The 27,726-nt window shown below is 53.8% G+C and overlaps 1 protein-coding gene across 3 annotated transcripts; it reads left to right on the top strand.

The window, feature by feature from the left end:
* Positions 1-1,399: 1,399 nt before the first annotated feature.
* On the top strand, positions 1,400-27,726 carry SLC6A12 (solute carrier family 6 member 12). Of its 3 annotated transcripts, none has more exons than XM_050747069.1 (16): positions 1,400-2,030; positions 3,801-3,885; positions 5,877-6,147; positions 11,690-11,824; positions 15,017-15,157; positions 16,044-16,131; positions 17,119-17,251; positions 18,987-19,121; positions 19,910-20,013; positions 20,363-20,487; positions 20,988-21,100; positions 21,774-21,911; positions 22,720-22,822; positions 24,659-24,759; positions 25,235-25,405; positions 26,615-27,726. In XM_050747069.1, the coding sequence occupies exons 3-16, from the start codon at positions 5,934-5,936 to the stop codon at positions 26,756-26,758; spliced, it is 1,845 nt and encodes a 614-aa protein (XP_050603026.1). In that variant the 5' UTR covers positions 1,400-2,030; positions 3,801-3,885; positions 5,877-5,933; the 3' UTR covers positions 26,759-27,726. The 3 variants fall into 3 exon arrangements, with proteins under 3 accessions (XP_050603026.1, XP_050603025.1, XP_050603027.1); XM_050747068.1 differs by lacking the exon at positions 1,400-2,030 and adding an exon at positions 2,254-2,445; XM_050747070.1 differs by lacking the exon at positions 1,400-2,030 and adding an exon at positions 2,992-3,072.

Genomic DNA, 27,726 nt, shown 5'->3' with positions numbered 1-27,726 from the left:
GGGACTAGGTAGCTCTTTTGGGGGCAAGTCAAACTGCACTCCCCGGGCCAGGTCAACCAGGCAGCTGTTCTCTGACAAGGTGAAGGAGAGGAGACAGGACTGCTGGGCTGTTGCTGTTCGTCCTCGCAGAAAGCATGTCACACCGGAGGAGCTAAATATAATTTTTGAGGAAAACTCACCCTCGTGGGTTGCCAGATCCTCTCCCCCCTTTCTCATTTTTATGCAGAGGCTCGTGTTTTGTTCTGCAGTAGCTACAGCTAGGTGATCGCACGGACTTTGATGTCCCCTCTGCAATAGCTCTATGGTCAATCCACGGTGGACCTGACACTCAGGGACAGGCCACACCTGAGCACCGGGGTGGCTCAAGTATGGATTCTTGCTGGGCCACGTCCTACTGTGCCACGGCTGACCCCCAGCCCGGCTGCTGGTTTCGTAGAGGCAATGGGTCTGAGAGCTGAGACCTGCTCTGCCTTCCTCATCATGTGAAACCCCACAGGAGATGCTGAGAGGGGACCAAGAGACACACAGCGGGGGTGCTTGATGGAAAACTACAGACTGAGATTCTCACTTCACACCCCACCCCTGCTGAGAAGTTCTAAAGTACAAAGAGGAAGCACATGTAAAAGGAATTTTCCCTTTCTCCCCACAACTTCCTCTCCCTTCATGCCACCTAGAGCTGAAGAAGCATCTCCTTTGCTTGAAGGAGGCACCGGCTATTCTGAATGAAGGGCGGTGGGACGGTGCCGTACCCAGCACCAGGTGGACGTGCTCAGGGACAGTGACGAGGACACTGTTCTGGAGGAACTCACTGGGCGCACGGCATAGGGCACATGTATTCAAAACTACCCTTCCCCACTGATAGCTGCCAGGCCACTCCAGACAACTTCTAGGTAGGTGCCTGGTGCTGTGCAGCGACCAGAGGTGCCTGGGAGCAGATACCCCACTGTCCCAGCCTCTGCTTCCAGGGGACCCACACCCCCCGAAGCACCTGTGATATCCCAGCACTTCACAGCAGCCCCGCAAAGTCGATACTGTATTGTTACCTACGTTTGACAGACTGGGAAACCGAGGCTGACCCTTGTCTAGCTGTCGTGACTGATACATGATAGAGGAGAAGAAACTCAGGTCTGTCTGGTCCCAAGCCTGGGTCCTCTCTACGTTGCTTCTTGAGATATGCTCTGGGTGCTTTCTCTAGGAAAATCCCAAGGAGAGGGGTAGTGGTTGTGAAGGTCCAGGGCCTTGCCTGGAAGCCACAGAGGGCAGGTACTTGGTGGAAAACTCCAGGGTGTGATTCACCCTCCTCCCTTGCCCTCATCAGTGAGGTCACCTCCCCTCCCAAGGTTCTCAGTTTCCAGCCTGGAGTCTCTGGTAAGAGAGGGCTGTCCCCTGTGCTGCACATCCCATCTCCTCGTCCCTGGGAAGGAGATGGTTCTGGAGGGGGATAGAGGAAAAGGGGGAAGGGGGAGGGGAAAGGAGGAAGGGCAAGGAGCAGGAGGAGGGGAGATGAGGTCAGGGTGTGAGCCTCTGAGCCCCTTCCCCTGCCCAAGGGAGCAGCTCAGCCCAGCTCTGGAGGGGTCATCATGGGACCATGCCCACTGGGAGGGCACCGGTCTGGAGACAGTGGGTTCATAGTGGGAGTGGGATGGGGGTGGGAACACTGGGGACAGAGGACTTGACTTCCTGAGGTTGGATGTTGTAATCTTGGTTCACAAACTTTTGGCCTCAGTCCCTTCTGTTGCTCCTGGTATTTCTCTGTCCCTTCACTTCCAACACACACACACACACACACACACACACACACACACACACACACACACACACACACACAGCTTCTTTCTGTCTGGGAGTCCCTGGACAAGTCCCATGGGATCTTGCACTGGGAGGAACAGCATAAGGCGTGAACGTGGAGGACAGTTTCCCTTTCAGGTCCCGGCTCTCTTGACTTTCCTGTAAGCAGCCACCCTGGAACTCTCCTGGAGACCTGATGCCCGCAGCTGAGCTGCCCGCAGGAGCCGGTGCTGGGGACTGAGGTGAGCGGGAAGTGGAGGGGCTGGCTCTGGTTTTGCAGTCTCCACCTGCTGCCCAGAGGGGCTGGAGGGATAGAGCCCAGGGAAGTGAGACTGTGGAACTGTGCATGTCTGTGGTGGAAGGCAGGACCTGCAGTAACCTCGGGCCAGAGGGCAAGTCTGATGCCCACGACCGACTCTCAGGACAAGGGGTGCCCCCTAGCTCCGCCCCGTCCAGCGTGGGAGCGGCTCAGAGATCAGCCTGTGGAGCAGGAAAGTCCACCGATGGGGAGCTGGTCACGGCAGTGGGTGAAAGCAGGGGTGGTCATCCGGCGAGGGGAGGGGAAGCAGATGGTGTCCATCGAGGTGGAAGGAACAGTGGAGAGGAGAAACCTCGGGGCATTCCTGAGGGCCCAGGAACTGCAATAAATGATCACAGGTGAGGGGCTCCTGTCGTCTGCCTCCTGGCTGAGCATAACGAGCTGGGTGCCCGGCGTCTCCCAGGAGGAAGCTGTCTTGGCTTTGGGCGGTGGGTGGCATGGGTGTGCTTGTGCCCGAGGGGGGCACTCAGGGGAGCTACGGGCAGCCACCGACTGAGACAAGCAGCTCACGGGGTGTGAAGGACTGCAGAGGGAGCCAGGTTTTGGTCATGCACACAGGTATGTGTGTGCAAAGGGACGTGACGGGAAATGGCACCAGTGTGTGTACGCGAATGGGTGTTGGTATGTGGGTGTAGGCTGAAGCAGGGGTGGGTCCCATCCCCCATGTGCAAGCGCTGAGCTGTTCCTGTGCTGGACTGGGGAGCAAAGGGGACAGCTGGGACGCCAGCGGTACCTGGGCAGCAGCATTTCTGGTCTTGTCTGCTCCTCTGCGAGCCCCAGCTGGCCTCTGGCTACACGCCCAGCTTCTGAAAACAGAGTTAACTTTGGACTTTCTAGTCTCTTGAAGATTTCCTCTCTGGGCAGCACCAAGCCCGGGGTGGAAATTGTGTTTGCTTCTGAAGGGCACTGAAGTATGATGAGGTCCATCCGCCGTCCCTCACCCCTGCCGCAGCTTAGCAAAGCAGGTGGGCGGCCTTGGGAGGAGACGCGAGGGGCTGGGGAGGCGGCCAGCTGAAGCTGGAGGTGGAACGCACAGCGGGGGTGGGGCGCACCTTTTAAAAGCAGCCAGAAAGGAGAACTCAGTACAGCTTGTTTTGGTGTCCAACATCCTCTGGGCCATTTCTTCCCTGAGTCTGACTTAAATCCGTCTTGCTGCAGTTCAAGCCTATTTCCCCCGAAGTTACCGTGGCTCGGGGCCGGTTTTCCTTTTCACTTGCTCTTGCTTTCATTCTGCCATTCTGGATTTTCATTCTTAACCACAAGTTATGCTTCTCCCAATTACATTTTTATTTTTTAAAAAATCATGTGTCAGTGTCAGTGTCAGTTCATCAGCTCCTGTTCTCTTTTCTCTCTTCCCCTATTTCTGATAAAACTCAAACCCTGGGCCCACACGGGATTCTGTGATTTGCTTCCCTGCCCCTGCTCCCCTCCGGCTTTTCCTTCATTTACTCCTTTTCCCCAACAAGACTCCACTCCCCCAACTCTGGAGACCACCTTGGTCCTGCGATCGCTGCCTCTGGTCTGGGAACAGTCAGGCTCAGTTCTGACCACCGCCCCAGGGGTCCTTGTGTTTGGAGCTCACCCTATGGCGGGCGAGCAGAGACCGTCGGTTCTCCTTCTCTTTACTGAGTCTTGTTTTTATCCCTTCGCCCTCCGAAAACCCCTGCTGAGCAGCGGTCGTTCTCTCTTTCAGGGAGACTTAGGGTTCAGAGAGGAGGTGTGATTGGCCTGAGGTCACACAGCAAGTTAGAGACCCAGCTCCACGACTCACTGTCTTGGTAAGTTTCTTCTAGCATTCGAGAATGGTGTCCCCGAGGCCCCCCGAGGCCCCCCGAGGCCCCGCAGGCACCGGGCACTGTTCCTTAATCTCTCGGAGCTTCACTTTCTCACACACGAAGTGGAGCTAATAGTAATGCCTAACTTCAAAGATTCTTACGAGGACGCACTTCAGTCACACAGAGAAAGAGTGCCTGTTGTGAACACGGGGCTCACTCAGGTGTTAGCCTGCTATTGTTATTAACAGCTAGATCTGGATTAGAACTTGGGTTTCCCGTCCGGTGCTTTTTCATGAATGTTTTCAAGCTCGTTCGCTAGTTTGTTCATTTGTTTGGGGATGAGTCCAGGGTCATTTCTCAGGGTGCCTCGGTCCTAATTCTGTAGCAACATCGACATTTGGGTTCAGATGGTACCAACTTCTCCCCCGGGCCTAACTCCCCATTTGTTCTCCCAAGGCTCCAGTGCTCAAAGCCCCCATGGGTCTGATCACATACTCCGGACGGACCCAGAAGCTCTCTTCCCCCACCCTGCCCCCTTCTCCCTTATATCAGAGACTCAGGACCTTTGATTTCCACTGGGTGTCTCTCCTCATCCTCCCTCCTGGGCTGCAGGGGAAGCCTCCAAGTAGGTCCCAAACCAGAATTTCACTCTGACACGCTTTCCCGTTCCTGGCACCCTCCAAGTCACCTTCAAAAATTTCCATAGCCTCAAATGGCTCCTGCCCACACCTTTCTAACTGACTTGGGCTTGGGCTGTTGCCTGGGTTAAAAGGACCAACAAATAAACACAGACTCTTCCTTAATAAAAAGAATCCCTGTGTTTCTCTAGAGCCTTGGAGGAACGCAGAGCACTCGGTAGACCTGGTCACTTGATTCCCTCAATACCCCTCTGAGGTGAGGGGCTGTGGGATGGGTGCTCCCCTCTACAGTCTGGGGCACCTCCTCTTGGCAATTCCCTGGGCATAAAGGCAGAGGTGGCCTCAGGGTAATTGTTTGTGTGTATGAGAGGGAGGAGAAGGTAAACACAGACTGGAGATACACCCTGACAGAACCGGATTTATCTCCTGGCAGTTGACAAGCAGGCCAAGGGCCAGAGAGTAGAACTGAGAATGGCCCACGTCATTTTTTCTGGAGGTCTAGGGCGCTTTGGGCTCTCTAGGAGGGCAGGGAGAAGGAAGGGCAGTGACCCGCCGCGATGGCAGCCACTGCTGGGCCTCCCTCTTGAAGAGCCAGTCATTTGGTCACCTTGGGGGTCATGTGGAGATGATTGCCAGCCGAGCGAGAACTGGTCTGCTGATCCCTTCTGGTACCAGGGTCCCCCGGTTTTTCTCAGGACAGAGATGCAACAGAGAGAAGAGGAGCTGGGGCTCCCTCGAAGGCTTACACTTGCCCCTGGTGCCAATCCTTGTTGTCTTCTGGCCTTGTTCAGAGGCCCCACCTTCTCTTTTCCTCCCAATCAGCTGCCCAGAGCTGCTGGCTCCCCTGTTTGCTCCACGTTGATCGATCACCTTCGCACACAGCTGGCTAGGAGAGAACCATGCAGTCACTCCGGCCACACCTGCCCTTTGACCCTTGCTACCTCGGCAGCCTTGATCCCTTCTGGCCTGGAGGCCAGAGGCTAGGCTGAGGTCACTCAGCAGACATCAAGGACCTGGGCAGATGGGCCGGCTGGGATGGTGGCGAGCTGTGCCAATAAAAAGGGACATGAAAATGAAAAGCTCAAGCCTGGGTTTTCGTCACAGTTCTACTCCTGAGTGGTCTTGGGCAAATCACTTCGTCTGTCAAGGCCTGGATTTCCGCATCTGCAAACTCAGAAAACTAAGATTTGCTCTTTATTTGCTCTGAGAGTGATGAGAACGAAGCGTAACCTTAGGTGTGAATGCCATGAGCACTTGGGAAGAGCAGCGATACGCTGACAGCAGAGATCAGGATGGCAAAGCAGGGCTGGCGGGAGCATGTCGGGTTTTACAGCTGATTTCTTCTCTTCCCACCAGGCTTTGGCCCTCGTCATCCTGCCCACCCAGCGGGGCCTCCCAATCCGCCACACGGCCATGGATGGGAAAGTGGCAGTGCAGGAGCACGGGCCTCCTGCGGTCTCCTGGGTCCCCGAGGAGGGAGAGAAGTTGGATCAGGAAGACGAGGACCAGGTGAAGGATCGGGGCCAATGGAACAGCAAGATGGAGTTTGTGCTGTCAGTGGCCGGGGAGATCATTGGGCTGGGCAATGTCTGGAGGTTTCCCTATCTCTGCTACAAAAACGGAGGTGGTGAGTTCACTTTGAGGTAGGCATGGTGGGGAGAGCTGTGCCCTGGCAGCTGGGCAGTGCCTACCTGGGCCCTCCTTCCTGGGCAGTGTGATTTATAAAAAGAGGGCTATTTTGGAATCGGAGGACTTGAGTTTGAGTTCCAGCTCCACCATTAGCCTCAGCATCCCCTCCGTGAAATGGGGACAGTACCTCCCAGGGCGATGGTGAAGATGAAATTAGGCCACGGGCAGGACCAAGAAATTCTAGTTTTTAGCAAGCTCCTTCGTAACTATGTAAAGGTCAGTTGTTGATAGAATTCAGCCATTCATTCAGCGAACATGACTGCAGGCCTGTCACGTGCCAGACCCGGCGCTGGGTGCGAAACAACACATTCCATGTGCCACACTCCGTGGAGGGATTCTGGGGGGTGGTGCTGTGTCCGCGGCAGGTTGCGGACAAACAGTGCAGCACGGTCCACGTCAAATGGTGACGCGTGGAGGGGTGAGGCGTGACGCAGGGAAGAGGGATAGGGAATGCTAGGCGTGCAGAGGGGAAGGGGACGGTTCAGCAGACTTGAAGGAAGTGAAGGTGTGAGTGTCGTGGGTGTATCCTGGATGGAGAACACGCCCGACACAGGTCCTGGGACTGGAAGCAGCAGGCCTGTCTGAGGAGCAGTGAGGAGACAGGTGTGGCTGGGGCGGAATGAGAGAGGGAGAGAAGAATGGGGTGAGGTCTGAGAGGTAACAGGGTCACTCAGGCTCTGTTCTGAGTGAGATAGGAGCCTCCGAAGCAATTTTGGTTGGAGAAATACCTTGCCTTTGAGTTTGTTTTTCAAATTAGAGACACATGATTTTATTGTTTTTCAGCCCTGGATGTAAAAATTAGCAGTGGTGGGGAGGGGCCCGATTCCTTTTTCTAAGTGTACAGTTCAGTGGTTTTTAGTCACAGGATTGTGCAACCGTCGCCACAATCACTTTTAGAACATTTTCATCATCCCCAAAAGAAATCCTATATTCATCAGCCGTCGCTCCTCATTCCCTCTCCCGGCCAGCCCTTGGCAACCGCTCGCGTGCTGCCGATCTCTGTGGATCGCTGTTAGGGCTATTTCATAGGAATAGAGTCGTTCAATGGGCAGTCCTTTGTGAGTGGTCAGAGTCGTTTTATTTTTGCCTCTTGAAATCACTTTTATTCTTCTTGTGGAAAAGGTATATGTTTATTGCAAACATTAGAAACATTTCAGGAAGGTAGAAAGAATACTCACATTAGAGATAACCGTTGTTGAGAAAATCCTCCTAACCACTATTTATATTAAATCTGACCAATATTTATGGAGTGTCTACTACGTATCTTGCTATGTATTTTAAAGCTTATATGTATTTTTAAAGCTTATAGTTATGATCACAAGCTGCTTGAATTGACAACTCCTAAGAAAAAGCAGTAGGATTTCTCGGACTGGCTTGGTCTCTAGCGCTGAGGCTGAGAGGGCAGGCTGACCCTGGGCCAGAAAGTCAGGGGAAGGAGGATGAAGGGGCAGGGTGCTGGTTTCCTTCTTCATCCAGGGCCACCATCTCATGGCATATAGGATGTCAGGGTTGGAGGTGGAGGTGGCCCAGGCTAAGCCCTCCTTTGGTGGAGGAGGATTTGCCCAGGACCTCAGAGGGCCCTGGAACCAGGCTGGCTGCTTCCTGCGTCACGGCACACTCCTCACCCAGCTATCCGGGAGGGAGAGAGCACTAGGGCCTGGGAAGCAGGGCCACGGCGTCGGGCGCTCACCCTGCCTCTGTCCTGCCACTGGCTTCTGCTGTGGCTGCGGCCTCTGTCCTGGCCGTGGGGCGGGGTGCATACAGAGAGAGATAAGTACCCCCAGTAACATCACGGAATGTCGGATCCGGGTGACCCTCGTCCCAGCCTAACTCTTGGGAAAGGCACCCTTTCTTTCATCTTTAAGACGAGGGGGCCAGGAATTCATTTTCTCATTTCCAACAACCTAATGATGGATGGATGTGGAAACAGGACGTCTCAGACTAGTTCAAATGTCCTTTAGTTTTTGCTGTAGACTGAACTGTACTAACTCATAGTGATAATAAAGTTTATCTCAAGCTGACCACAAGGCCTGATTGGCAGTTAAATATGATTTTTACTAATATATGCAGGGAAATTTATTGATTATTAATTAGCAAACATAGTTCTGTAGAGAAAAATCTTTCAAAAGAAACAAAAAGAGTAATAAAACTATCGGTCTAATGAGGTCTTTGGTTATGAAAAAGAGGGGGGCCCCTGAATTAGATCATCCTTAAGAAATCATTCACCTCAAAAGAGGACGTTAGGAAACTCCCATTATCTGGGTTGTGAGTGGTTCGGGAACGAGCACGCAGCGGAGGTGAGGCACACCTTAGAGGTGTTCAAACCAACCACGGGCTTCCGGACACCCTGTCCGTAAAGGTTCCCGTGGGACATCATTGGACTGCCTGTGCCCACAGCCTCGGCTGACACCAAGGAGACATGAACCAGGGTAACCTTCCAAAGCAAGGCACTGATCAGATAATTTGAGGGGAGGGTGTTGGCAGCGTTAGCGTTCTAGAAACCCAAGGGTAGAGGACGCCCTAGACGCGATCCAGAACCAACCTTTCATCTGCCCCCGAAGGTCCAGACTTGGTGCCGCCCTTTCAGGGAGGACCCAGTCTGAGGGGGTCCAGCTCCAGGCCTCCTGAGGTCACCCCGTCTTCTGTGGGGCAGAAGTCCACACTCCCAGGCGAGAACTGAAGCCACCTCTTTTATCAGACGGAAGGAGTCCCGTGGGCCACACGCCCTGACAGGCATCCTGTAAAGCGCCTTCTGGGGAGGCCTCAGGCCGTGTCCCTCTACTGCACGCTACCCCTCAGCCTAGGTCCTGGGACTTCCCAAGCCACTGAAACCTGGGTCAGTGGTGTTACTGGCACTGTGTTGACCAACACTCTAGTATTCGTAGGGTTGGAAAGGCAAACATGGGGTTCAAAGGGACTTTGGAACTCAGTGGAGAGTTACTGGCTTGTGGCTCTCCAGGATCCAGAAGACACAACCTTTTCCTCCTCTCACATAGTGCTATCCGGAATCTGACAGATCCTCCTCTCACATAGTGCTATCGGGAATCTGACAGATCCTCCTCTCACATAGTGCTATCCGGAATCTGACAGATCCTCCTCTCACATAGTGCCATCGGGAATCTGACAGATCCTCCTCTCACATAGTGCCATCCGGAATCTGACAGATCCTCCTCTCACATAGTGCCATCCGGAATCTGACAGATCCTCCTCTCACATAGTGCTATCCGGAATCTGACAGATCCTCCTCTCACATAGTGCCATCCGGAATCTGACAGATCCTCCTCTCACATAGTGCTACCGGGAATCTGACAGATCCTCCTCTCACATAGTGCTACCAGGAATCTGACAGATCCTCCTCTCACATAGTGCCATCGGGAATCTGACAGATCCTCCTCTCACATAGTGCTACCGGGAATCTGACAGATCCTCCTCTCACATAGTGCCATCCGAATCTGACAGATCACATAGTGCTATCCGGAATCTGACAGATCCTCCTCTCACATAGTGCTACCGGGAATCTGACAGATCCTCCTCTCACATACTGCTATCAGGAATCTGACAGATCCTCCTCTCACATAGTGCTACCGGGAATCTGACAGATGGGTGCAAGAGTTTTGGAGAACAATTTGGAAATGCATGTTTAAAAAAACGTGCGTCCCCCAAAGGTGTGGAAACAACCCAAATATCCACGAACAGATGAATGCATAAACAGAATGTGGTAGGTTCCCGCAAGTGAATATTACGTAGCCTTCAAAAAGAGGGGAATTCATGCTATGACGTGGATGAATCTTGGAGGCATGCATGCTGAGTGAAATAAGCCAGGCACGAAGAGATAAGCACTGTATGATTACACGTTCATGAGGTACCTAGAATAGGCAAATGCATAGAAACAGAAAGTAGAATCACGGTTGCCAGGGGCTGGGGAGAGAGGGGAATGGGGAGTTCGGGTTTAATGTGTACAGAGTCTCAGTCCGGGATGATGAAAAAGCTCTGGAGATGGATGGTGGTGATGGTTGCACAACATTGCGAATATACTTAATGCCACTGAACTGTACACTAAAGAACAGTTAAAGTGACTTATATTATGTATATTTTATCATACACACACGCAAAGCAAAAAAAAAAAAAAAAAAAAAAAAAGTGCATACCTTTTGACTCAGGAGTTCCTCTACTGGTAATTTGTACTAAGGAGTGAATTAGACAAGTACACGAGGATGTGGACAGCAGTCTTCATTATGACAACGTTTCGGATGAAATGACCAAAAGTCCAATGACAACATACTGGCAAAGTGCACTAGAATAGATACACAGAGTGGAACACTATGCAGCAATCAAAATGATGAGATAGATACGTATTTATTGCCATGAAGAGGTTTATGGTAAAAATTTAAAAAGTGGTTATCAAATAATGTATTTGATACATGATTACTTCTCATTTTTGCAAAAAAGAAATACGTGTGTGTGCTTTTAAGAAATCTAAGGATATACAATGCTTTTGCCTTTCTTTCCCTCTGTACTTTCTGTGTTTTCTACATAATAATATGGATATGAAGTATCAGAGGTATACAGTGTAGTGAGTAAGAGCTCAGCCTCAGGACTAGACCGCCTGGGTTTGTGCCTCAGTTTCCTCATTCGTGCTTCGGTTTTTCCATCTTTAAAGTGACCTCAGTTTTATTATCTGCAAAATGGGGATAACAGTAGGGCCTGCCCCATGGGAGGTTGTTTTGCAAGGACTGTGATGTTGATGAAGCACGTACAAGAGTCAACACCAAGTAAGCACTCAGTGTTCTCATGGTGTAACAAACAATAATCCATTCATCCTGAGATGAACTTCTGACGCGAGGTTTATGCCTTAGTGACTCCTACCGAGGTGGGTCTCCTGGGCTTGCTGTTGTCTTCAGATTCCAGTCCTGTGTAACCTGCTGGATGTCTGTTAGGCCTGGCCTCCCTCTGGCACCTGCAGGTTGGCACCTAATCACATCATGGCCTTCTCTGCTGGGAGCCCCGTTCAGATCAGAACTGGGTGGAGGCAACAAACACCCTGAAAATTATCAGTGGGAAAACAATGCTTCCCAGGTGTTTTTCTGTAAAATGTACCAAAAGTTTAATAAGCATAACAAGTTATACAGAAGCCATGTGTTTATTCCAAAAATAATCTATTGACTAGATTTGTAAAGTACACTAAGAAAATAAATAGTATATATATTAGAATTTCCACCTAAGTTTTCGTTAGTTCTCCTTCCAAGGTCTTTCTCATTCTGTGTAGGGTTCAGATCAGAACATTCCCACCTGCACCTGCCTAACACTCAGGAGGGCAGGCAGACAGGAGGAAGCCGACTTGGGTCCCTGGGAGGTGTCAGGAGGGAGATTAAGAACAGGATGGTGGAGGGTGGGTTTGTTCGGGGGAGGGGAGGTCTGAAAGGATCCAGGCTGAGGACGAGCCTGGGTGTGGTTCAGCCCTGCCTCTCTCTTTTCTGCAGGAGCCTTCTTCATCCCCTACTTCATCTTCTTCTTTGTCTGCGGCATCCCCGTGTTCTTTCTGGAGGTAGCGCTGGGCCAGTACACCAGCCAAGGGAGTGTCACAGCCTGGAGGAAGATCTGCCCCCTCTTCCAGGGTATGTATCCTCCCCCACCTTCCTATTCATGGGCCCTCCACCTTGCCTGCATCCCCCCATTGTCTCTCCCTTCCTACCCACCCACTGCCTCACTCATCCGCTCACTCCCATCCTGCGCCAAGTGCAGAAGCAGGATCAGGCTTCACGGGCGGGTTGGAGAGAGGTGAGCCTGGTGGGGAAACACTGGCTCCCCAGCAAGCTGGGACTCTTACCACTGATTAGGGGGAGGTGGGGGAGGCCAGTTTGGTGCTGATGCCTTTCGGGGCAACCATGGGACCCCTGCAGGGGCAGAAGTGAGGGGCTGGAACCGAGTGAAGCTTGGCTTACTGTGGTTCTACTCACAGGTGCTGGGTGCTCCAGGGGTGCTGGGCCTCAGCCAGAACAGGTTCCCCCTGTTCTCCCTCCATCCCAGCAGCGGTAAATGTCCCGCTCAGCCGGGTCCTGCGCCTAGGTCCAAGCACGCTCAGGGACAGCACACGCAGGGCTGGCCTCTCCGGAACAAACAGAGCTTATGCGGGTGCCATGGTCAGGGTGAGCAAACGGAGCACTGGAATGCGAGAGAAGCAGATATCTTGGCTCTTTCCTTCTTTTCCAAGTCAGAGAGGCGCCAAGGCCGGGATCTCAGCGGGAGGTGTGTGCGCCGCGCTCTGCTGGTGGGAGGTCCGGGCTGCGCCACCCGCCCTCTGCCGGCCGCAGCGCCCGCCGCACTCCCCCTCCCCGGAGACGGCGCGTTCAGGCTCGGGGCTCGCCCTGCGCTCACCCGCCCCGCCACGGGCCGCACGGGGGCCGCTTCTCCCACTCGCCTCTCCCGGGTTCAGGCTCGGGGCTCGCCCTGCGCTCACCCGCCCCCGGGCCGCACGGGGGCCGCTTCTCCTCCCAGCGTCACTCCTGCTCTCTCGGAGATGGGGGCCGCCCTGCCCCTCTCCAGCTGGCCCCAGCAGAATCGCCGACCCCCGGGTCCGCTGAGTTCACGGGGCTGACCCAGGGCTGCGGGATGGGCCGGACGGCCGCGAGCACAGCGCGTTCCGCCTCGGCACAGTGGCCGCTTGTTTGTGTGTCTGTGTGTTTGTGTGTTTGTGTTTGGTGTCTGTGTGCGCGCTCTCAACGCCCCGCCCGCTCCCGGAGACCCTCTGCCATCGGCGGGTCCCCTCCTGCGCAACGCCACGCCCACCCCCGCGGGGCCGCCCGGGCCGCCCCAGAACCCGTCCTTGCCACGGTGGGCTCGCCTGACCCCAGAGGAGCGGTTTTGTTCATAGTCAGCATTGATTTTTCAGCCAGGCTGTTCTGAAAGGTCCACAATCCTTCATTAAGTAGTGAGCACTTCGGGAGGCTGAGGCAGGAGGATGGCCTGAGCCCAGGAGTTCGAGACCAGCCTGGGCAGCATAGTGAGACCCACCCCTTCTCTCGTCTCTACACAAAAATTTAAAAATTAGCCGGGTCTGTCTGTGGTCTCAGCTACACCGGAGGCTCAGATGGGAGGATCGCTTGAACCCAGGAGTTGGAGGCTGCAGTGAGCTGAGATCACACCACTGAGCTCTAGCCTGGACCCCCCACCCTCTCTCTCTCTCTCTCTCCCTCTCTCTCTCTCTCTCTCACACACACACACACACACACAGTTACTGAGCATCAACTAAAGACTAAGAGAGAGCTAACCCAGCAGGAAACAGGCAGGGGTTCTCTCACAGGGGAAACCGGGCTCCAGCCCTTCTCCGCAGGACTCCCGAGCCACCTGGCAACATGTTGCTTTTAAAATGACTGTGGAAAAGATTCCACTTTGCAGACGGGGGTGCTGGGGAGGTGTGTGTAAGCCCTCCCTCTCTGCCCCCTCCCTCCCCAAGTATGCTGCCAGGAGACCAAGTGCATCCAGCTAACCACGAGGCTTCAGGACAAGTGTTAAAATAGCAGCGAGGTCTCCACCGTTGCTGGCGGTCTTGCTGCTGGCTGAGACGGCGCTCGGTGCTGACTCAGGCTCCTAAGTTCCTGACACAGACCATTTCTCCCTTCCTCTCTGGTTTCTTTCTTTTGCTCTTATCCTGAGACCCCTCTGTCACCCAGGCTGGAGTGCAGTGGCATCATCTCGGCTCACTGCAACCTCTGCCTCCCGGGGTCAAGGGATTCTTGTGGCTCAGCCACCCAAGTAGCTGGGATTACAGGCATGTGCCACCACACCTGGCTAATTTTTGTATTTTTAGCAGAGGTTGGGTTTCACCATGTTGGCCAGGCTGGTCTCAAACTCCTGACCTCAAGTGACTCACCCGCCTTGGCCTCCCAAAGTGCTAGGATTATAGGTGCGAGACACATTCTTACCAAATTTTCCTACTTACTCCTTCCTTCTTCTGGCCCCTTTTCATTTTCCAACCAACACATGGTGGTTGTAGAAAAACTAGAAAATGCAGATAGCCGAAAAAAAAAACAAAAACCCAGAAACTTGAAAATGTTATCTGAAATCCTACCACCTAGAGAATCACTTGTTAACTTTTGGGTGAAGATCCTTCCAGAGCTTTTCCCATGAAAAAAAAAATATATATGTTCAAATACATATCACAAAAATGGGAAAATGCGTAGGGTAATGTCCTGTAACCTGCATTTCTTCCTTAGAAAAATACGCTGTGGGCCGGGTGCGGTGGCTCACGCCTGTAGTCTGAGGGACCAGGACTCCCAACCATTACCATCTGCTGTCCCTTGCATCACACCCACGGGCTCCTGCCCAAAGTTCCGTCCCCTGCCCAAAGTTCTTACTTCCTCTGCTAGGGCACAGGTTATGTGCCTGTAATCCCAGCACTTTGGGAGGTCAGGAGTTCAAGACCAGCCTGGCCAACATGGTGAAACCCCGTCTCTACTAAAAATACAAAAACTAGTTGGGTGTGGTGGCACATGCCTGTAATCCCAGCTACTCAGGAGGCTGGGGCAGGAGAATTGCTTGAACCCGGGAGGTGGAGGTTCCAGTGAGCCGAGACCATGTCACTGCACTCTAGCCTGGGCAACAGAACAAGACTCCATCTCAAGAAAAAAAAAAAAAGAAAAAAGAAAGAAAACTGTGCTGTGAATGGCTTCTCATGCCACTGGATAAACCCAGTGGTTCTCTTTGTGTAGCACCCAATACCCTTGTAACCTCAACTGGCAGCTTCTGTGTGACTTTTTTGCTAACATTGATCTCTCTTGTCCCTCCCCACCTCTCCCCCACTCTGGAAGGCATTGGTCTGGCGTCTGTGGTCATTGAGTCATATTTGAATATCTACTACATCATCATCCTTGCCTGGGCTCTCTTCTACCTGTTCAGCTCCTTCACCTCTGAGCTGCCCTGGACGACCTGCAGCAACGTTTGGAACACAGGTATCCATCATTTCAGCCCCTGGGATGTTGCCTGATAGGGGCTGGGCTGCGGCAGCTGGTGATGTCCAAGCAGCGATGGGGTGTATAGCGGAACTTGCCTCATAGCCAAGCCATGTGGGCTCCGGGGCCAGCTCTGCTCCTTGGCTCTCCTGGAGCCCTCAGGCCAGCCACTAGGACAAGTCAGTGTGGTTGGGAGAACCCAAAGGGAGTGTATTAAACAACTGCAAGGGTTATCACCACTTACTCACTTGTGCACTTAGCAAGCACTTACTGGACACCTACTGTGTGCTAAACATGGTGCCAAGGGCTGGAGATGGGTACAAGGCTGAGCAAAAGCAACAGGGACCCAGCCTTCACTGTGTTTACAGTCTGGTGGTGGAAACAGACAAATAAATACAACCACTACGAATTGTGATAGGTGAACGAAACTGCAGAAACCATAGAACAAGGGGAGGGAGATGTGTCATCTGAGGCCTGAAGTGAGAAAGAGCCCAGCATGTGAACAGCATTCCAAGCAGGGGGAAGAGCAGGCACAGGGCCTCAGTCCCTTGGTCTGTCAAGTGGAGAGACAGGAAGTCGGAACGGGCCAGTGGGGAGAATGCGTTCCATACCAGCTGCCCGTGAGAGGTCTGAGTAGATCTGAAGTCTGGACAGTGTCTGAGGTTGGCAGGGCAGCCAGGTAAGCAGCCAGATTCAGAGGGAACAAGAGCAGGGGGAGGAAGAGCTGGCTCTATGAGACTCCTTATGCTCTGGAGAGGGTGGGCTCCAAAAGAAGCTCTTGGGGCTAGGAGTGGTGAGGACCACTAGGCTGCAAGGCCAGAGGGCCAGGGGGACTAGGGTATGAGGGCCTCTCTCTCCATCTTGTCCCTAACCTTGTCCCCAACAGAGCACTGCGTGGACTTTCTGAACCACTCGGGAGCCGGCACAGTGACCCCATCTGAGAATTTTACCTCACCTGTCATGGAATTCTGGGAGTAGGTGCTGGGCCCATATGCCACATGTGAAGAGGCTCCAAGCAGAAGAAATTTGGATGTCTGAGCTGTGCAAGTCTGAATGTCTGGGGTGCAAGTTTAAGATTCTCTGTGTGCTTTCCAGCTCTTCCTCCCCCGCCCCACTCCAACCCCACACGTCGCTGAGGCAGGGGAGAACGCTCTCACATCTACCCACCTGGGTCCGCGTAGACTCACGTTTCTCCATCGTGTCCACCTTCACCCCCACATCCCTACCTCCACGCATATGTCTGCCCATACATGTCCGGTGGGGTGCTGGACACAGCCTTCACAGCCTTAGGCGAGCTGGGTGTGCATGTCTCTCCCCAGTGCCATGCTTGGTGGCATCATGCTGGTAGCTTGAAATCGCCCAAGGCGGGAGTGAGCACATCAAGACCTGGGCATACCCTCCGCTCACATACTCACCCTCTCACATGACAACGTACACCTTCACATTACCCGTGCCCACACTCGTCCACCTACATTCCCACGCAAGGCTGCCTGTACTCACACTGAGCTCACCCCCACGTGGGCACCACTGCCCTCACACATGAATGCCCTCGCAGTGCCGAACCCTCACACCCATGCACACAGTTCCAGCACCCCATCGCATGTTTAGACACTCACACACATTCAGCCCCTCCATGGGATACCCATGCCACTGGCCCATCAACCTGCATGCATAAATATTTACTCGCTAAACGCCCATGTGTACATTCCTCATCTCTCTCTCTCTCTCTCCATCTTTCTGTACAAGAAAAAAAAATCCGGATGAGTTAGAAAGACAAAGATACGTATGGGATGATGGTAGAAGTTTGGTCTACCAAACGTCCCCCAGGGGGTCAGGGCAGCCCTGGAATATGAGATCCATGGGGTCAGCTCTGAGAATCTGAGCATCAGGAGACTTGCTGACAGTTGAAAACTGCCCCCTTTAGCCTTTCCCCTCGTTACTTATTTTTCCCAATCCTCCAGGAGACGAGTTCTGAGCATCACCTCGGGTATCCATGACCTGGGCGCCCTGCGCTGGGAGCTGGCCCTGTGCCTCCTGCTCGCCTGGGTCATCTGCTATTTCTGCATCTGGAAGGGCGTCAAGTCCACAGGCAAGGTGAGGTGGTCTGCCTCCTGGGAAGCTCCCTGTGGCCCCCAGAGCTTTCGGGGACACTTGAGGGGGACCCTCTGGAGAACTGATTTCTTTCTCTTAAGAAACGAAGCTTCCTGCGCCGTGCAGGGGAGATGCATAGTGAGAACAGGGGAAGTCGCAGGAAGGCGGATCTTAGCTCTATGCGAGGAAAATCTTTCTTTTTCAATATGGCTTTAAAAATCCGGTTTCCATAAGAATATTCAGGGCAAATTCGAAACAGAAAAGTCCCGTTGTTTGAGCTAATCACTGCGCTGCCAGGTTGGCACTGAGAATCTCTGTTCGCTTCTGCGGTGTTGCCTTCTGGTTTCTCTCATGCGTGTGCGTGTGTGTGTGTGTGTGTGTATCCATTATGTGTGGCTATGACATCATGAGGGTCACACGCTCTTGTGACTCACTTGTTGTTGTATTGAACACATAGCAAGATAATTTTGAGTTTGAATTAGCAAACAGAACTGTCTTTGAGGTGGGGAGTTTCCAGTCATCGAAGGGGTTCCCACCAAGGATGGGCAACGGTGGGCTTGTCACGTAGAGAGAATTCAGATTTGAGCATTATTTACAACCCAGAGAGCCGGAGACTATGCTTCGTGCCTTTTTAAAGCCAGGAATGGTTGGTAAACAGACTTCTCTGCTTGGCCGTACACTTAGTCTGTTCCTGCAGCAGCCTTTCCCCTCCCTGAATTGTGACAGGTTGGTCATAGTGATGATGAAAGTGGTCATCGAAAGCCGGGCGCGGTGGCTCACGCCTGTAATCCCAGCACTTTGGGAGGCTGAGACGGGCGGATCACGAGGTCAGGAGATCGAGACCATCCTGGCGAACACGGTGAAACCCTGTCTCTACTAAAAATACAAAAAATTAGCCGGGCGCGGTGGCAGCGCCTGTAGTCCCAGCTACTCAGGAGGCTGAGGCAGGAGAATGGCGTGAACCTGGGAGGCGGAGCTTGCCGTGAGCTGAGATCCGGCCACTGCACTCCAGCCTGGGGCACAGAGCGAGACTCTGTCTCAAAAAAAAAAAAGTGGTCACCGTGGTGAGAACAGCGCAGACAGTGCCACTGCTGCCGCCCAGGGAAGGAAGGAGCTGCGTTTGCTGAGTGGCAGCATAGAACGCCCCGGAGCTCCGGCCACCACTGCTCCCCCAACCATTAGCCGGGAAAAGTGCAGTCTAACTTTCCCCACAGATCACTGTACAAATCTGGTCACCGTTCCCCTGGGTCGCCAGGGGGCAAGGAGAGAACAGCCAGGATAAGGGATTAAGAAAGACCCGATTCTGGACTTTAAATTAGTCTTTGCCTTGATTTTATCATTACACATTATATACATGTATGGAACTACCACTCTTTTTCATAAATATGTACAGATTATGTACATACGTACACGTTGACTAAAAATAAGAGGAAAAAAATGGTCTGGGAAGGTTATGGGCTGGAAGCCTGTACCTGCCTCCCTCCCTGTCTTCCTCCTCCCCTCCCCACCCTTCCCGTGCCGACGTGCGTCTCACAGGATGTGTATCCCCACATCTGTGGGGAGCACGGACCCGTTGGAATGTGTAAAGGGAGGTGTGGAAAGTTTCCCGTGCTTAGCGCCTCTTAGCGGTCTCTGAGGCTGGGACTGAGCTCCATGTGACTCGCACTGCCTGTGGGGCGTGGCTGGAGGGCCACTGCGTCCCCACCAGGAGTGACCTTGGCCTGCCCCCCACCTCCAGGTGGTTTATTTCACAGCCACATTTCCCTACCTGATGCTTGTCATTCTGCTGGTCCGAGGTGTTACCCTTCCCGGGGCCTACCAGGGCATCATCTATTACTTGAAGCCAGATTTGTTCCGCCTCAAGGACCCTCAGGTATGCACTGTGCCGGGACCACTTCCCCAGATGCCCTCCCCACCCAACCCGGTCTGTATTTTTGAAAGTCTTGTATTGCTTTTTCATTGGTTTAAAAGCAGTAGATGCCCACTGGAGAAAAATTAGAAAATATGGAAGAAAGCTATAAAAAAGAAACTAAAAATCTCTTGTAATTCCACCACTCAAATATAACTTTTTTTCTTAAAAAATTTTTTTTTTCTTTCTTAGAGACAGGGTCTGGCTCTGTCCCCCAGGCTGGAGTGCAGTGGTGCCATCATAGCTCACTGCAGCCTCAACCTCTTGGGTTCAAGGCATCCTCTCGCCTCAGCCTCCCGAGCAGCTGGGACTACAGGCGTGAGCCATAGTTCCTGGGCATTTTAATCTTGATATTTTGATGAAGCAGCCGCTTTGTCCCCAGGTCACAGCTGCTTAAGACACTATATATAGAGATCTTAGTTGAATGAGACAAGTGACTCCCAGCTGTGCCCTGCAGAGAGGCCTTGGGTGCAGCCATGGTTTGTAGATTCCCCTGAAGAAATTCAAGCAACACACATGTATTTGGTACTCACTAAGTGCCTACAGAACCAAACCGAAACTGGGCCCCACTGGGGAGGAGATCACCATGGAGACAGGAGGGCGTGCTCATGGAGACTTGGGACGCAGGAGGGAAGCGCTCAGGGAGCCCTGAAGGGCCAGGCTGGTGCTGCAGGGGATGGGTCTGGATCTCGGGTCACCCTGGCTCTGGGCCCTGGGGGCTTCCTCTGCCTCTTTCTTGGGGTTTTGTGTAGGTGTGGATGGATGCGGGCACCCAGATCTTCTTCTCCTTCGCCATCTGCCAGGGGTGCCTGACAGCCCTGGGCAGCTACAACAAGTACCACAACAACTGCTACAAGTGAGAACAGCGTGGGCCGGGGTGGGCGAAGGAGGGCTAGGGGCCTGGGGGTGGGCTCTGGACAAAGACCCATCATCTCTGGGCTCATTATAAGTTGTGTCAAACTGACCTGGTGGGTTCAGTTCCCAGACTAAGTGTCTTTCTTATTCTTTTTCTCTCTCACTTCTCTCTTTGTTGTCTGCCACCCAATTTTTGTCTTTTTCTTCCACTATCTTCTTCCCATCCTCTCTTCCCTTCCTCCCCTCCTCTGTGCCTCCCTTGCCTTCCCCTTCTCTCTCCTCGGTCCCCTCTCGCTGTCTTTTGCTCTCTCCTCCTCTCGTTCCTATCCGCCCTTGCCCCACTCCCACAGGGACTGCGTCGCTCTCTGCTTCCTGAACAGTGCCACCAGCTTTGTGGCTGGGTTTGTTGTCTTCTCCATCCTGGGCTTCATGTCGCAAGAGCAGGGGGTGCCCATTTCTGAAGTGGCCGAGTCAGGTAGGTGCCACTTTGCTGTCTGGGGCCTGAGGGGAAAGAGAGTCAGAGAACACACTTCCCTCCTGTTGAAAGGCGTGAGTCCCAGAAGATGAGCAATATGATTTATTTATGGGTAATAGGATTTAATTTTAGCATCTGGGGCAGTGCTTAGCACAAAGCAGGGCTTCCATTACCATAGGAAAGAGGAGGGGGAGGATGATGGATGCTAGATGGACCAACACTGGATGGATGGAGGGAGGGATGGAGGGATGGATGGATGGATGGATGGATGGATGGATGGATAGATAGAGGGATGGTTGGATGAACGGTGTGCTTCCCAGGCCTGGAAAGAGAAGAATAGTGGATGGAATCACCCTATCCTCTTAAAGTGCATGCACAGGTACACACAGGTACACACAGGTACACACAGGTACACATGCACACAGTGCTTAGAGAGGTGCCTCTTTCCCGAGGGCAGCGCATGCCCTGGAGCCCCCCTGACTGTGCTGTGTGCCTGGCAGGTCCTGGGCTGGCCTTCATCGCCTTCCCCAAGGCTGTGACTATGATGCCCTTATCCCAGCTGTGGTCCTGCCTGTTCTTCATCATGCTCATATTCCTAGGGCTGGACAGCCAGGTACGTCACTGCTGCCCGGCCTGCCCTGCCATGGTCACCCTCTTGCCAGCCTCTGCCTGTCCTGGCACTACTTTCCCCTCACTCCCACTCCCCTGACCATAAACTTGAGGCCCCCTCTGCTGTCCAGGGCTTTTCCTTGGGGCTGGGGGTGTGGCCTCAAGCCTGGAGACCCTCTGGTGTGAAGGGGCCATGGGGCTGGGGGTGTGGCCCCAAGCCTGGAGACCCTCTGGTGTGAAGGGGCCATGGGGCTGGGGGTGTGGCCCCAAGCCTGGAGACCCTCTGGTGTGAAGGGGCCATGGGGCTGGGGGTGTGGCCCCAAGCCTGGAGACCCTCTGGTGTGAAGGGGCCACTGGTTCTGTGCTCCCAGGCGTGGGCCTCGGCATGCATGGATGCCTCCTCCCAGATATTCCTTCAGCTTGAGCTGCCCAGCCCCAGCCCCCGAGCCCTGGGGACAGAACATATCCCCCCTCTAACCCTCACTGCTGAGACTCTGTCATGGAGTTGTAGTCAAGGGCGGGGCTGGCTCACCCCCGGGCACCCCCATTTCTTCCCCTTGTGCCGCTCCCTGCACCCCTGTGCATCAATGTGGATGAGCCAGGGGAAGCGGAGGCCAGGGCCGGTGGCCACCAGCTTGCCCCACACCCTCTCATCCAGTTCCCCTGCTGGCCCACAGTTTGTCTGTGTGGAGTGCCTGGTGACAGCCTCCGTAGACATGTTCCCCAGGCAGCTCCGGAAGAGCGGGCGGCGGGAGCTCCTCATCCTCACCATCGCCGTCACGTGCTACCTGATAGGGCTCTTCATGGTCACCGAGGTGAGCTGGGGCCGGTGGCCTGCAGGCCAGGCTCCCGGGGAGGGAGCCACGGGGGGACACCGCTGACCCTTCTTAGAGCCTCACTTTTCTTATCTGCTGATGCGGGGTGCGGACGCCTGCCCTGCCTCTCCACAGTGAGGTTGTACGGACCACACGACCTGCATTTGTGAGGTCTTTTTTGGTTGCAGGTGACAGAAATACAGCTGGCTTGAGCAGAAAGGGGAACGTGTTGGGTCAGGTTGCTGAAAACCCTAGAGATATTTGGGTTTCGGCGTGGTCGGATCCAGCTGCTCTTGTGACACTGTCAGGAGTGCTCCTTGCTCTCCTGGGACTTCACTCAGAGGCAGGTTTTCCTCCGGGGGCGTTAGGGACGGATGCTGGGCTTCAGGCTTACCTGTCGGTGTCAGCCAACCCAGGGGGAAGGAGAGGCCCTTTCCTGAGAGTGTGGCAAGTGTCCAGGCTGTGACTCTTATTCAAGCCTGAGTGGGGAGAGAGGGACACCCCACTCTAAAAGGAACACAGAATGAGGGGGTGTCACTTTCCAGAAGCAGAGATGCTGGGCAGACGAAATGATGTGCGTCCACCACAGTCTCCCAGTGCCCTTGCAGATGTCAGAGGTTATTGTCCTGATGTTGATTGGGAGGCCTGAAGGCGGGGCAGGCAGGGCAAACTCCTTTTAGAGGCAAGGAATGGCGTCCCACGGGCCGGGCAGGAGGGCGCCCCACAGGGGCATTTCCCATCTCACCGATGGGCGGCGTGTGTCCCATCCCTGCACTGGCCATGCCCCAGCTCCACGCTCTCCCCACAGGGCGGGATGTACATCTTCCAGCTGTTTGACTACTATGCTTCCAGTGGCATATGCCTGCTGTTCCTCTCAGTGTTTGAAGTGGTCTGCATCAGCTGGGTGTACGGTGAGTGGGGTGGAGTGGGGTGGGCAAGCGGGGCGGGAGAAAGACCACCGAGGCCAGCCAGGGGCAGGCTCTGCCTGGGGGAGGCGGTTCTCTGGCCCTCTGGTTTCTGTCTGTCTTTGCGCTGTTGCCCTGCCTCTTGCTGGGACATTTACCTGTGGCTGGGAAGCCTGGCATTTTCATGGCAGCAGGCAGAGCTGTAATGATGACAAAATGGATTTCCTTCAACAGTGAGAGAATGATCAGTACCAGTGCACAGGGCACCGTGTCCTCGATATGGAGGTGGCCAGAGGCCCTTTGCCACTGGAAATCTTAGTCAGAAGGGATGTTTATCGCCACTTAGCCCAATCCTCCACAAACTCCCACACTGCCCTTCCAACAACTAGGGGATCACCCAGACTTTGTCTGAGTGCTTCCACGGACAGGGAGCTCATCCCTGTGTTTTCCAGAGGGTCTTTTCCGGTTACGCATTTCTGTCCTACACTGAGGTGAATTCTGCCTTTCACTGGCCCCCGCCGGCAGCCTGGCCCCTCAGACTGAGGTCACTGCAACAGCCAGGTGGTGACTCTGTCCTACAACAGGACGGGGAGGAAACCCGATTTACTGAGCCAACGCGCGACTGCGTGCCAAGCACTCTGCTGGCTGGTCTCACGCACTTATAATCTGTGCAGGGGGAGAGTGAGGCTCAGAGGGTTCAGCCTCTTGCCTAAGCTCACATAGCAAGCAGAGAAGCCGTCGTCATACCCCAGGTCCCTCTGGCTCCACTGCACCACGCTGGGGGAACACAGTGCCAGTGTCACAAGGCTCAGGGTAGAGGTCAAGTGGGGGCCACACTGTAGGGCCTCAGGAAAAGCCATGAGTAGTAAAGACTTTATTTTGCTACCCTAAGCCTTCCCACTTGGGTCCTTTCCTCTGCGTGGAGATGTTCCTTCCTTCTCACCCCAGGCATCTGATGCCTTCCGATCTTCCCCAACTCCTTTTCAAAACTTCTTCTCCGAGAGGACCTGCTAAACTTGATCACAGCGGCTGTGAACGGCTGATAAGCCTTAACATGGTTCGCTCACCCGGCAATATCTGGCTTTCAACTTTGGCTTTTCACAGTCAAAGGAATGACTCTTTCATGGTGTGATTTCATGCATCAGGGATCAGTGGGAAGGTATTTTGGGTGGGAAGGTAGAGAGGCCCTCCAAGTATCTTTACCAATCAGTGATTCTTTACTTAGAAGATTGGCTCTGCCCAGAACTTACAGCAAATGTGGAAACCTCAGGAATTAAACAGAACAAAATAAGGCCAGTCAATGTTTTCACTAAACACAAATTAACCTTCTTACCATGCGTTTTTGGGAACTCAGAGGTGGTTCCTCCGGAGTCTGGAATCCAGACCACCGCTCTGTTCCCAGCAGCCCTCCAGCCCTCTGTGAGTTTTCTGTGACACGCTTGAACGGGGGAGCCTTGTCGTTTCGCTGTTTTGACTTGAACCAGTTTCATCTCTGCTACCCACGTAAACAGGCGTTTGTCTAAAACACACCTCTCCTTTGTGGTTAGGACAGTGGGGTCTCCGTCGTAAGACGGAGGCAAGAGACGGCACTGGCAAGAGACGGCAGCAGCAGTGCTTGGGGGCAGCCCCCGTCTGCGCCGCACTCCCTGCCTCGTGACTGGAATGCATCTCCTGCAGGGATGCAGGGTGTCAGGGAGGCGCGTCTCACTCATGTGCCTTGTTCCAGTTTCCCTGCACAGGGCGGGGGTGAGGGAAGAGCACAGAGCCAAGTGGGTCTCTCCCAAACACCGGGCAGCTGTTCTCACCCTCTGGCTCACACTCTCCCACACCACGTCTGCTCAGGGGCGGACCGTTTCTACGACAACATTGAGGACATGATTGGCTACCGGCCATGGCCCCTGGTGAAGATCTCCTGGCTCTTCCTCACCCCTGGACTTTGCCTGGTATGTGCCCACCCAGCTGCCGCTCTATTCCTTCCTGCCCCCGGAAGACTCCAGAGATGAGGGAAAGGATGGCTCTTTCCCCACCTGTCCCATCTACCGTGGGGCCTGGTCCATTTCCGTTCTCTGTTGGCTTCCCTGCTCTTCTTTCCGGGCCATTTCATCCATCCATGAGTAGAACCTTATCCTACCTCCTGCTCCATCCCTTCCTCACAGTGCCCCCCCCTTCTACCTGATTTCTCAGTGGTTGGTCTCCTGTCTGTCTGTGCTTCTCTTCTGAGCCCCTCCCCCCTTTGTATCACCTCTCTCCATCTGTGACGTGAATGATGGTTGGTCTGGGATTTGCAGGGGCTTTTGCTCCTCCAGCTTACAGACGTGCTGCGGTGCACCTGACTTGTCCTCTGTCCTCGGCTGTGCGTAGCTGCAGGGGAGGGTTTCAGTCTCTGTGTCACCCATGGCTGCGCCTTCCTCCTCCCAGGCCACCTTCTTCTTCTCCTTGAGCAAGTACACCCCCCTCAAGTACAACAACGTCTACGTGTACCCGCCCTGGGGATACTCCATTGGCTGGTTCCTGGCTCTGTCCTCCATGGTCTGTGTCCCACTCTTCACCGTCATCACCCTCCTGAAGACTCAGGGTTCTTTCAAGAAGGTAGGTGGTGCGGGGGAGAGTGACCTCTTAAGGGAGGGCACTGAGAGAGGCTGGACGTGGGGCAGGACACACGGCTGGGGCCAGGGAGCAGACACATACTCTGTGGGGCAGCCCTTCAGTCTCACAGAATCTTAACGAGACAAACTTTGAAGGCCAGTCCAGTGGCTTTTCAGAAATGTTCTGAAAAGTTCTAGAGTCCTAGACCTGCAGAATCTGACCTCCTGTGGATGACCTGGGCAGGCTAACCAAGGGCAAACTGCTGAGAGGTTCAGGAGAAAACTAAGTCACAAACATGAATAGGAAGGTGCCCAGACACAGAAGGTTTACAGACTATAGGTTTCTTGCCCTCGGAAAACTGGTAACCAGCAAGCACAGTTCACTCCACACACAGGCTCCTGGCTGCTTTTCTTCCTGGGGACACACCCAAGAGGCTCCCTGTTTAGAGTTTGGGACATGTCCTCCTGGAAGGAGCTATAGCCAGTGACCCACAAAGGCAGAAATCTATCTTGCCTATAAATAATAGAAAACCCAATCTACAACAGTTTTAGCAAATAGGCTTATTTGTTTTTTACATTTCAAGAAGGTCAGAGATTAGCGCTGCCAGTATTTGGTTGGGCTGCTTAAAGAAGCCCGTAGGGACCAGACTTTTCCTGTATTTCTACACTTCCATCCTGAGCATGCTGTTTTTTCATCACCATGTTGATCACCTCATGGTCACAAGAAGGTTGTCATGATTCCGTGATCACATCTGCATTCGAGGCAAGAAGAAGGAGGTACCACTGATAAGAAGAAAAATAATAGATACTTATTGAGCACATAACAAAAGTAACAATCGGAAAACAAAAACAGATATTTATCAATCACCTACTCTGTGCCAAGCACTGTTCTGTGAGATGTGTTCTACTATTATTCCCAATTTACAGGTGAGAATATTGAGGGGATTAAATTAACAGAGGGGTTCCGTGAGTGACCTTAGACGGCACAGGTCGGTAGCAGGGCCAGAGCTGGAACCCAGGCAGTGCACACTCGTTCGCAGTCACGGTATTATTGCCTCCCCTCTCACCTCACATGGTTCATTCATTTACTCACGCACACGGTGAGGTGCTGGCCATGTGCTCCGCTCTGGGCTGGGCCCTGGGGATGCTCACACGAGGAACCTTGTGTGCCTCCCTCACCAATGGCTCCAATCCCTGCCTCTTCTCTCCACAGCGCCTATGTCAGCTCATCACCCCTGACTCCAGTCTGCCACAGCCCAAGCAACACCTCTACTTGGATGGCAGCGATGGCCGGGACTTTGGGCCCTCCCCAGCAAAGGAAGGACTGATAGCCGGGGAGAAGGAGACCCATTTGTAGGGTGTAGCCAGAGGTCAGGCGGCTCCTAAGCCGGGAACCTAGGTCAGGGCCACCCTCCATTCTCAGCGGACAGTCTCTGCCTCTGTCTCCTGCCACAGTCCTGCTGGGAACCTCTGGAGAGCCACAGGCACCCCCAGCTGGAGGCCAGACTCCTCTCCTGTGCTAGCTGGAGCAGCTCCTTCCCCTGTGCTGACAGCACTACCACTGGGACGCGCCATGTTGGGAGGCCATCCCTGTGGGACGGCACCATCGTTTTTATATAGGGGGGTCTTTTTGGAGGCCACCATCTGATTGTAACGCCTCGAGTTCTGAGGAGTCCGCTGTGGGGGTGGCTCTTGTTGGAGCTTACTGCATTTGTACACGGGGAGAGGAGCTCTAACTGGAATGCGCACTGCCGTCCGATGTGGAGAGCCTGATGGGACATACCCTGTTGGAAGTGACACTGAGCAACTGCGCTGGATCGGAGGTTCCCTTAGGGTTCTTCCTTAGGCTTAACCACAGAGGCAAGCCTTCACACCCCGTCAGGCTGGAGTCTCCTCCGAGCCTCTCATGGCATCTCCAGCCCCCGCCCTAGTTCCACACTGTTCTTGCGGTGTTTCATCAGCTCCTGGAGCATTGGAATGGAGGGGGCTTAGGAGAGGATTCCTAGACTTCACAAACACATGGCACGCCTCCCGTACTGTGCATTCCACTGCCCAAGGCCGACATTGCTAACTGATCACAGACTCTTTCCCACCTCACAATCCTTCCGAATGCGCTCCAGGCAGCACCGTTTGGCATCCTGCTTCTAATGCAAACCGCTGACTTCATGGATGAAGAACCTGGAGACCAAAGAGACAAAGAGACTTTTTCAAGTTCACATGGCTTCTTGGGGGCCAGAGATATGACTAAAACCTTATCTCCTTTGCTCAGGCCAGTGTCTACCCATTAATCCCCCTGCCTTAGTTAACAAGTGTGTATGGATTGCC

Source organism: Macaca thibetana, chromosome 11 (assembly GCF_024542745.1).
Source record: "Macaca thibetana thibetana isolate TM-01 chromosome 11, ASM2454274v1, whole genome shotgun sequence".
NCBI lineage: Eukaryota > Metazoa > Chordata > Mammalia > Primates > Cercopithecidae > Macaca > Macaca thibetana.
Note: the sequence above shows the minus strand (reverse complement) of the source record. Positions and strands in the feature narration are given on the sequence as shown.

Coding starts and splice junctions, on each gene's coding strand:
- SLC6A12 (XM_050747069.1), top strand. CDS start 5,934: ATGGATGGGAAAGTGGCAGTGCAGGAGCACGGGCCTCCTGCGGTCTCC. Junction 6,148..11,689: donor CTGCTACAAAAACGGAGGTG/GTGAGTTCACTT, acceptor TCTTTTCTGCAG/GAGCCTTCTTCATCCCCTAC. Junction 20,014..20,362: donor TACCACAACAACTGCTACAA/GTGAGAACAGCG, acceptor CCACTCCCACAG/GGACTGCGTCGCTCTCTGCT.